Below are 11,267 nucleotides of genomic sequence, written 5' to 3' on the forward strand. Positions count from 1 at the left end.
TGTTGTTTTTTTGAATGTCCAGAGGACCAGATTGAACTTTTTTGGATGGCTACTTTAGTGTTTCATGTTTGTGAACTGGGAGTCTGTGAAAATGTGGTGGAACATGCACAAGTTTAAAAGGGCAGTGCAATAAGCAATGCTGGTAATAAGCATCACAGTAAATGTCATATATAGATTTTACTTAGTAACTGCTCAAAAAATTCAACGCATCCTTTCCAAAATTGCCACGAAAGCAAACCTTTTGATGGTGTGTGCATTTAGTTTTATGCCTCCATGCATATCATATTTTGAAGCACCTTCCTCTATAAAAATGAACCATACTCATAAGAATGCCTAAAAATGCCTTGAGAATTCAAAACTTTGTGTGTACTGATAACATTTCAGCATTTCATATCAAAGTTCTGAAATAAAATTGCAAAAAGCTATTTCGCAAGTCCTAATGGAAAGCTTCCTCAAGCTTGTGGTCCAAACACATCTACTACCACAACACAACGGCTGTAATGCAAATACAAAGTCCTCCACTGAAAAATGGAGGTTATCAGTGAGTTCCCAGAAATTGTATTTTTTTTGGTAAAGTCACTTTATCTTGTTTTTTTTTTTTTCTTTTACTTTGTGTGTCTGATAAGACAACACAATTTTAATCCGTTATAATACAATGATTTTTACAGGGCGTTGTTCAAGGGCCCAGATTGAGCAAATGAGGGTGGAGGCAGGTGTGGGTCACATCCACAATTTGATGTTGTCAGTCTTGGGATTTGAACCGGTGACCCATCTTCTGGGTTAGAACTGCAATTTGTGTGAGCAATAAACTATTTGTATCTTTTTTTTTTGTCCAGTGTCCTGAGGACGTTGTGTTTCTTGTTTGTAATATAACAAGACTAGAAAAGAGAAATCCAATGCTTTGATTAGTTAACTATTACTCAGAGTTTAAAGTGGGAGGATATTACCAATCCAAAAATAGCTTCACCCACTTAGGACCTTACTGAGACTTGGTGAGAGTCAGAATTCAATTCAGACAAGCCAACATCACTAAACTATGGTCAATATGCGCAACTAATTTCTCTGTGTTTTGCAACATACCTGTATACTAATAGAAATTGTTGGTGGAAAATGTATTAACCCAGTGCTGTCCAATCCTGGTCCTTGAGGGCCACTATCCTACATTTGTTGGATATTTCTCTGGTTTGACACCTGATTTGAATTAATAAGTCATTAAAAGGCTGCTGCAAAACTTGAAGACCCTTTGAAGAGCAGGTATGCATTTAAAACATGCAGAATAGTGGCCATCAAGGACCAGAATTGGACACAGGTGCATTAAACTATGTAAAGTATGCTGTATAAAGCACTATATATTGGCCTCACTTATAAACTAAATTATTCACTGCATTTTGTAGGAGCTTCAGTAGTGGTGTCATCTGTAGTATCCCTCTTCAGATTACGGTACTTCAATCAAAGCTGAATGTATTCGGTGTCTTTTTTATTTAATTTTATGTGTTAGAATTCATCAACTTTTTTCTATGAATAAATTCTAAGGTGATTTTATGGGAACATGTTGACAAGTTTATGGCTGCAAACCATCTTGATATTACTATAATTTGACTGAAAATAGTTTAAGATATCTGGTAATTCCTTCTCTCCTTCAGTTGCTCCCTCTTGCAGGAGTCATTACAGCAAGCAAACTTGCATGGAAATTTTGGCAAATGTTTTTTGCAGGATGCGCTCTCTGATGCAACCTGGGCTCAAATCTGCTGTCTTTGAATCACGAGACCGTGGCACTGACTACCAAACAACTGTGTCTCACTCTCACGTTGGCAATTATGAAATAGAATTTGGATACAATCTGCTCATTTTTTAAATAAACCATCCATTTGTTGGTTAAATTAGTTCATTTAAAAAGCAAATTAGGCTCAGATGAGTCCAATTTGCCCCCTTATTATGTGGAGCCTATTTAAATTCATCAAGGAGACCCAAAAAAAAAAAAAAAAAGATTGTTGAGCACAGCATGCACGTATCACAGTCTTTTCACTCCAAACATTTTCACACATTTCAGAGGCACCAATAATTATGATCAAAAATTTTTTTGACCAGTTTCTTATGTGTGAAGTATTTACTTCAACAGTAATCAGTGAATTTGTGGGCTGAAAGCTTTTCAATACAGAGCGTTCTGAGAGATAACCAATCTGTTACTGGTTGGGGTTTCTCCATTAGATTTGCTGGCAATAACAAATTTAGAAAATCACCAACCATATCCACTACAGGCTCACGCAGCAAGAAAAAAAAAGATAAAAATATTTAAAAAAATCACACTCTTCGAGCAGATACAAACTGTTGCAGAGCTTACAGAGGATGAAAGAGAATGGAACAGAGAGCAGAAGATCAAATGTAAAGTCCCTTTAAAAAACGTATACAGTAAGCTGTCCTAGGCTGCCTCTTATGCAAAACGAACAGCAGCCAACCCTAAACAAATCAATTATTTTCCTCATAGAGCAGATGGGAGTGTGGAGAAATGATGACAAATAACCCTTGCAAGCATAATGGTAAAAGCTTATGCAACCTCCAATGTCATCTTGCCACTGCGTGATTATTCAAAGGGGATGGTGATAAGCTGCATGTTAGAGCCATGGAGCAGAGGAAATGGAACAATGGAGGTTGTGTGAAATGCTGCAGCTGGATTAGGGAGAAGAAACACTGTAACGAGCTCAGAGCTCAGCAGTGACTAATACAAATCCCATTCCATTTTTATTGTCTTTTAAATCTGTTTTTTTTTTTTTTTACCTGGGAAGCATAACATTTTCTTTATATTTTCCATGGATCAGAGAGTCTCATATCCAAATTAATATACAGATGAACTTAAACACCTTTACCATGGTGTTTTCATCTTATTTGTTTTCTTATTGTTTGGCAGGGGCCAGGTTTTGCCTGAGGCTGTTTTCGGTTGTGTGGGTGTGGAAGTAACTGGCACAAGATGTAGTTTCACCGTCAGAGACCTAATGACATATAGTTGAGGGTTCAAAAGCTGAGTTAACTTGAACTATTGACTTCCTTTGAGGCAGATGGAACCTCCTTTGATAAAATATCTTTGCAGCAGACAAACATTTACTTCTCTGCCTCTTCTGCAGCCTTCACTTCCTGCTCCAAGACGATTTCATTTGGTTGTTCAGAATTTACTGTAAATAATGCAATACAACTTAATTTATAAGCACTTTAAAAACAATTCTGTTGGCCAAAGTGCTGTACACTAACACATACAATCAAGTAAAAAAAAAAAAACCCCATAAAATCAACAGATTTTAAAAGTCATGAACTGCCAAAATCATAAAACAGCAAACGGTAAACAAATAACTTAGAAACTAAAAAAAAAAAACATTTAAAACAAATTAAAAACTAAGCCTATATAAAGAGCACATAAAACTTTACTGTCCATTTTAATAAATCATTTTGGTCCTTTACAGATTCTACCAGTACAGGCAAAAGAGAGCACATTACAACAGTTTTGGCCTCACTGCACTGGTTACCAGTTCACTTTCAAATCCAGTTCAAAATACTCCTGTATGTCTACAAATCAATGAACAGTCCCCCCCCCCCCCATCTCTCTGATCTGCTACAACCGTATGTCCCACCAGATTCCCTGAGGTCAGCAAACCAGTTGCTCCTCACAGTTCCAGGAACTCGTCTTAAGCGCAGGGGTGACAGGAACTTCTCTGTAGCAGGACCAAGACTTTGGAACGAGTTGCCTCTGCTTGTCAGACAGGCCCCCTCCCTCTCGGTTATCAAGTCCCGTTTAAAAACCCACTACAATTCGGTAGCTTTCAACACTAGATGATCTGTGTTTTGAACCTGTATGCTCTACACTGGTTAGTCGTCATTATCTGCATCGTTTTTATGTCTATATTCTGATTTACTTCATTTAGTATTTTGCTTTGTGTGTTACCTGTTGTTCAGTCTGCACAGCACTTTGGTTGGCCTTGTCGCTGTTTTAAGTGCTTTATAAATAAAATGGTATGGTATGGCATTATAGTAATAATTTTGCGCAGTTTCTTTAGACTTTTGTGATCCACTGCTGCACATTGATCTATGACCCACTATCATTAATCTCTCTCCAGTGACAATGGCAAAACCATTGGATCTGTCACTACCCTTACTAAACCTCATGGATTTCTCCATTTAGATTTTTTCTCAAAACAAATATACCCTAATCATACTCCCATCGCACCCTCCCACAGGCCCAGGCAGACACTTCTTAATCATCAAGCTAATTAGGATTTGTTAACATCAATTTCATCTCAGCCTTCCAAACCACTGCCCTCAGAGAATGTTCCCATCTTATTTACATGGTTTTGACACATACCACGTCAGAATACATCAGTAATCTCCTTACCCATATTCAATTTGTTTAAAAAAAATTGCACGCACCACTCGGGAGAACAACTTAGCAACAAATAGAACAACTTCCTTCTCATTTTCTAACCACCTTTTTTGAGTGGTACCTTTTAAATGAGCTTTTACTACTGCAGCCATCCTGGTTTAAATTACAAGCACAGCAGCGTGATGGAGGCAGTATCCTCTGAAACTGAAAATAATGAGTGTCTTAAGCAGATATGTGCACACAAGCCAAGGGTGCTGCATGCTGGCTTCTGTTTTTTTTTTTTTTTTTAATTATCTGGCATTGGTTTGGAATATTAGGCAACAAGGGTAAGGTGATACATGTCACCTACTGGAAAAACAAACAAACTGGAAAAACAAAGTATAATTTTATCTGTCACTGAGCACGTAAAGTTTTTATGCTCCACATTATTTCAGACCTGACAAGAAATAAATATTGACATTTTTATATGTACAGCGTAACAGGGCAGGCACAGCATACTGGTAGCAGCCTGTCTGGGTCAGAGCTGTATGCGGGGGTGGGGATGTTTGATGCATCTTGGACCCCTCTGCTTTCTCCTCCTTTGTTTGCATGCGGCCCACATTGAGCTTGGCTGGCCTTGCTAGGGCCTGCAGGGACAGTGGTGCGAGGACATATTAACAGCAGGTCTGCCTGCTTTGTTCTTTAGTCTATTTGCTTTATTTCTTCTTCTGGTGCTTTTGTTGCCATGCTCCTCTGCATAAATACATTCTCCATCCAGAAGATAAGAATAGAGAAAAAAACGACAACAACTTAGAAACATTCAACATAACAGTGGCATTTTCAGCACATCATTTTACTCATTTCTATTTTGATAGCATTTGTTCTATTTTCTCTTGTTTTCTCTTCAACTTTAATGCAATATTGGTAATTTTCTGCAATAGGGAAAGGAGAAAAATATATGAAAACTGTGCAAACACATATTGGAAAAAAAAAAAGCTTTTGAGTTAACCATTTATATTTGTACACCTATATTTAGTAAGTGAAGAAGAATGTCAAAACAGACTATTTTTTAACCACCTTTAGATAAGCTCTCACCTCAAGATGCTGCCTTTTACTAGGTTTCTGATTTGAATTTCTCCTACATGCTTGGAAATGAAGGCTGAGGCAGGCAGTATTTAATTGGTTGCAAGCTACATCACCACTTTCAAAATACTATCAGGTAAGGCAACAAAGTTCATGCTCAATCATCCAGGTACCCAATCCAAAAATTCTCAGTCGGGTCATTTGGACAGTCTCTTTTTTAAAGAGATATCTCTTTAAAAAAGAAACTGTCCAGATGACCCGACTGAGAATTTTTGGACTACCAGGTAAGATGACTTACTGATTTGCATCTGCAAAGACTAATAAGAGCTTTAAAACAAAAGCATGTTCATGGCAAGGCAATTGATCTAACTTAATATATAATTTAAACAGAAAGGGAAATACAGTTCTTGGTTCTTAAGTGCCAATAAATTTAATGCATTACCTATATTGGCTGTTTGTTAGCTGTCTTGAACTATTTTAGTTGAAATAAAAGATTGTCAACCAATACCTTGCATCAGTGTCATGCTGGTATACATTGTTATTCATAGGATGTCAAAAAGTAAGATTCAGGCTATATTTACAGAACATTTTTATTACTTTAAATTGTCATTTACCCATAAAGTAATACATTTGTTTTGTCTGTAGATGAGACTATAATTTCCTTCATATGGTTTGTCTTGCTCACAGACCGTGCAGTATGCAGCTTTCAAAACCAGCACTTGAATGTCCAAACTAGATTCAATAGTTTGCATTACTCTGACCATTTCTTTTTAGATAAACTTCTTTTATAGCTAGCCAAAGTTTTGTTATAGAAGACTTGAGCAACATTTCAGCCAAAATAGTCACAGCTAGTCAACACATTATATATTTAGTATTAAAGAACATTAAAAACAAATCAAGACAAGGGTTTTGACTGCTAAATATTCCAAAGCATTGATTAATGTCCGCTCTGGATGAAGACAAGACAAAACCAGGTGATAAACAGTGTTGGTTCAGAGCCTACAGTAACAAAGCCTGTTTCAAGTCCAGCATTAATCCATCTATAGAAGGTGGCTGCGGCCACTGCCATTGTTGTTGTTTGAGGGCAAGAGCAGGAAAAGCACCCAATACATTTGTAACCATTTTAGTCACTGCAAAATGTAATTTAATTGCCTATTAAATATGAAAACCTACATTATGAAATACAGTGCCTTGAGAAAGTATTCGGCCCCCTTGAACTTTCAACCTTTTGCCACGTTCAGGCTTCAAACATAAAGATATAACATTTTAATTTTTTGTGAAGAATCAACAACAAGTGGGACACAATCGTGAAGTGGAATGAAATTTATTGGATGTGTCAAACTTTTGAACAAATAAAAAACGGAAAAGTGGGGCGTGCAATATTATTCGTCCCCTTTACTTTCAGTGCAGAAAACTCACTCCAGAAGTTCAGTGAGGATCTATGAATGATCCAGTGTTGTCCCAAATGACTGATGATGATAAATAGAATTCACCTGTGTGTAATCAAGTCTCCATATAAATGCACCTGCTCTGTGATAGTCTCAGGGTTCTGTTCAACGCCCAGAGAGCATCATGAAGACCAAGGAACACACCAGGCAGGTCCGAGATACTGTTGTGGAGAAGTTTAAAGCCGGATTTGGATACAAAAAGATTTCCCAAGCTTTAAACATCCCAAGGAGCACTGTGCAAGCAATCATATTGAAATGGAAGGAGTATCAGACCACTGCAAATCTACCAAGACCCGGCCGTCCCTCTAAACTTTCATCTCGAACAAGGAGAAGACTGATCAGAGATGCAGCCAAGAGGCCCATGATCACTCTGGATGAACTGCAGAGATCTACAGCTGAGGTGCGAGAGTCTGTCCATAGGACAACAATCAGTCGTACACTGCACAAATCTGGCCTTTATGGAAGAGTGGCAAGAAGAAAGCCATTTCTCAAAGATATCCATAAAAAAGTGTTGTTTAAAGTTTTCCACAAGCACCTGGGAGACACCAAACATGTGGAAGAAGGTGCTCTGGTCAGATGAAACCAAAATCGAACTGTTTGGCCACAATGCAAAACGATATGTTTGGCGTAAAAGCAACACAGCTCATCACCCTGAACACACCATCCCCACTGTCAAACATGGTGGTGGCAGCATCATGGTTTGGGCCTGCTTTTTGTCAGCAGGGACAGGGAAGATGGTCAGAATTGATGGGAAGATGGATGGGGCCAAATACAGGACCATTCTGGAAGAAAACCTGTTTGAGTCTTCAAGAGACCTGAGACTGAGACGGAGATTTATCTTCCAACAAGACAATGATCCAAAACATAAAGCCAAATTTACAATGGAATGGTTCACAAATAAACATATCCAGATGTTGGATTGTCCAAGTCAAAGTCCAGACCTGAATCCAATCGAGAATCTGTGGAAAGACCTGAAGACTGCTGTTCACTAACGCTCTACATCCAACCTCACTGAGCTCGAGTTGTTTTGCAGGAAGAATGGGCAAGAATTTCAGTCTCTTCATGTGCAAAACTGATAGAGACACAAGAGACTTGCAGCTGGAACTGCAGCAAAAGGCGGCGCTACAAAGAATTAAAGCAAGGGGGACGAATAATATTGCACGCCCCACTTTTCCGTTTTTTGTTAAAAAAGTTTGACACATCCAATAAATTTCATTCCACTTCACGATTGTGTCCCACTTGTTGTTGATTCTTCACAAAAAAATTAAAATTTTATATCTTTATGTTTGAAGCCTGAAATGTGGCAAAAGCTTGAAAAGTTCAAGGGGGCCGAATACAAGGCTAAATACAAGGCCGAATGCAAGGCACTGTATTTTTATATAAACTATCATCTCCTGCTTGCTATTCCAAAACAGCAGGGTAATAATGGATAAAGTTCACATTTAATCACCATTTTTATTGTAAGAGTTTTTTTTTTTTTTTTAAAGATATCATTTCACTGTTTTCAACCATTATTTTCTTTTTAATGTGGTTTGACCTAGAGGCTAGAGATGCATGTTTTGCTTTGAAATTAAGTTTCAGCTTTATGAAGTTCATCATTGCCTTGAGTTTAATTTAAAGGATTGACAATCGAGTTTCTAGACACATGAATTTTATTATATAAGAACCTTAGGAATCCAATAATTCTAAAGCTGTGTTTCAACTGCAAAGAGAAGATTAGATGAAGATACGGAGAACATATTATTCTTCATCGTATCTGAATGTTTTCATAGTTTGCTGGAATTTAAAATGAGAATCAAATGCACAAGATCATCAAAAAAATAAATAACCATTCCACAGAACTAAATATTTCAAATACACACATAAGCCAAAACATTATGATCAACGACAAAATATGTGATTGTTAGAAAGCATTGGCACTGTAGGAAAACCAAGATCCTGGCAATTATACTTCTATTATTTTGACCATATTACCTTAAACATGTTTTCAGACTAATCACACACCCACATGATGAAAGCACCCCCTTTAATGTAATTCAAATGGGAATTGATAGGAAAGTAAACCTAACAAAAAAAAAATACTTTTCACAGGCTCAGAGAATAATTTTCTATTATCAAGGTATCATAAATCCCATGACACTCCACATTTTATTATCCAAACCAGAACTGTTTTAATCGTTAAAATTGAGACATACATAAACATATAGACAGTGATCATAATGTTAATTTATTTTTCATGCATAATTTAAATGTGTAATTTTTAATTTGTGTGCATTTTAGCATTTCACAGTTCACATATATTGTTGGGATCTTTTGTGAATGGAATGAAGCAAAAAAGTGCAACAAAACGTTTAAAAAATTGTGAAATTTTATCTTCTTTAGATAAAGAAATACAATCAACACAAGCTGCCGGGAATTGCTGGAGGCTGCCATACTTGCCCTTTTACTCAGCAACAACTCAGATACAAAATAAATTGTTTTGTCTTCAACCCCCTGGAAGGAAAAAAACAAATCACTGCCCTACATGGCACTTTTGCACTCTGAACAACATCTTGTACACAGAGACAAAAATTTTAGAGTTACATAAAATTAAATGTTCAGAAATTGCTCTTATGATTTATATAACAATTCTTGTTCATTATTGTTACTGTGATCAAAACCTAATAATACTTTTTAAGTTGCACTGTTGATTGGGTCAGGGAGACAGATGAAAAGACAAGGTTTTTAAAGTAAACAAAATTTGACAAGCTGTCATTAATGCTGCCACCCCTTTATCTCTAGTAATACATACACAGTTGATGTGCAATCCAATCTGTCATTTGGTTTTTGTTGCCAACAAGGAGTGCCACAGTGGGTTGTTTGAGTGCTGACAGCTTACCTGTGGTTCTTTTTGCAGTTTGATGTGCATCCCCTTGTGGCCAGACAATGCCCTCCTCTCCACAGCATGGTGCCTAAAGTGATAATAATCTCCAAAAACCTGCAGAAAGACAAACGAGAAAGGCAGTGAAATAACCTGCAACAAGAGGACAGCCAGACAGCGCTGCTCACAAAAGCATCCAAGTGAACACAAGTAAAATTGTGAATAGGAGTTCAGCTCAAAAACAGACATGCACAAAATATGAAATTTCTGTCATTGTTAACAACTAAACTAGTATATGGTACTTCAACTAATATTTTATTAACACTAGTAAGAAATCCTGTGAAATTTAGACAAAGATGGTGAGAAAAATCCAATAACGTTTTTAGTCCGGCATATTTAAGTTTCAAAATACTATGACTACAATAACTTTATAAAAAATAATTCTTATCTTGGGTATATTCTTAATCCGTTCTAAGTAAAGTATATTCAGTCCAACAACACAAATTACACTAAATCAGCTAAATACAATGGAATATTTCAACATTCAACTGACTGAGAAAAGTTAAGGAGAACTTAAAGACATTTACTGTGAATTTGCAGATGGAATCTATCAAAAATGGTTAGACTTTGGAGGTAAAGATATATTACAGCATGACTGAAATATTCATAATTCTTTTGTCATTGCTCTTCTTACAATTTGCTCCTAAGAGAGATTTAAAGGACAAGTGGTTGGATGACAGCTGTCACTAAACTGGCCAAAAACCTCTGAGGGTGCTTATGTTTCATTAGCCTTGCTTTTAGGTGACACACCCAACAGCTTGAGTCTCCTTCATTTGACCTGGCAGAATGATGGACTAAATAATAATGGCATATAGGAGTGTTTGCTGTAACAGATAAAAAAATAGCTTAACAAAAGATGAAGGAAGATGAAGATGAGAAACAAGCCAGCCACTCTCTAAATGAGTGTATTCACAAGAGAGCAGCCACCATTTGAGGAGGAAGCATTGCAATCTGTACAGTGGCACCACTGGGGACTGGCTCACCTTCACAAGCCCAGTGGAGCGGAGGAAGAGACAGGGAAGAGGTGGAGGGATGGAGGACAATAAAAGGAGGTAGAAGGGTTGTAGGAAACCCAGGGTTTGACAGGCCGACCAGGCAGGATGGATGTGTGTGAGGAGAAAGAAGAGCAGACGCAGCAGGATAGAAGGCTCTCCTGGGGCTGCAGGCAGGCTGTCTGAGAGGCGCCCAGACTGGAGGATTGAACTTGGGGGCCAAGCCTGGCAGCACAGATATAAAGCTGCCATTCCAGCCAAGCCAATTTGACTTTACTCATCTAATACTTGTGATTAAGACTTGGTTTTAATTCACATGCTGTAAGTTTTTATATAAACCAAGTGAGATTTAGGCTTAAATTACTCAGATTTATGCAAAATTGAGTTTTTTTTTTTTTTTCACTGCATGCAATTATAAATAGAAAAGATTAATGATGGTACTTTAGTGATGAGATAATCGTGAAATTAATCTTCCTGAG

The 11,267-nt window shown here is 37.3% G+C and overlaps 1 protein-coding gene across 1 annotated transcript in view; it reads right to left on the bottom strand.

The window, feature by feature from the left end:
- Positions 1–11,267, bottom strand: part of furinb (furin (paired basic amino acid cleaving enzyme) b) — a 94,757-nt gene that overhangs the window by 45,836 nt on the left and 37,654 nt on the right. The window contains exon 2 of the mRNA XM_037682716.1: positions 9,755–9,853. Coding sequence (XP_037538644.1) covers positions 9,755–9,853 — 99 coding nt within the window. The remainder of the gene's footprint in view (positions 1–9,754; positions 9,854–11,267) is intronic.

The sequence above is a fragment of the Nematolebias whitei genome, chromosome 10 (genome assembly GCF_014905685.2).
Source record: "Nematolebias whitei isolate Nwh7 chromosome 10, NemWhi1, whole genome shotgun sequence".
Lineage (NCBI taxonomy): Eukaryota > Metazoa > Chordata > Actinopteri > Cyprinodontiformes > Rivulidae > Nematolebias > Nematolebias whitei.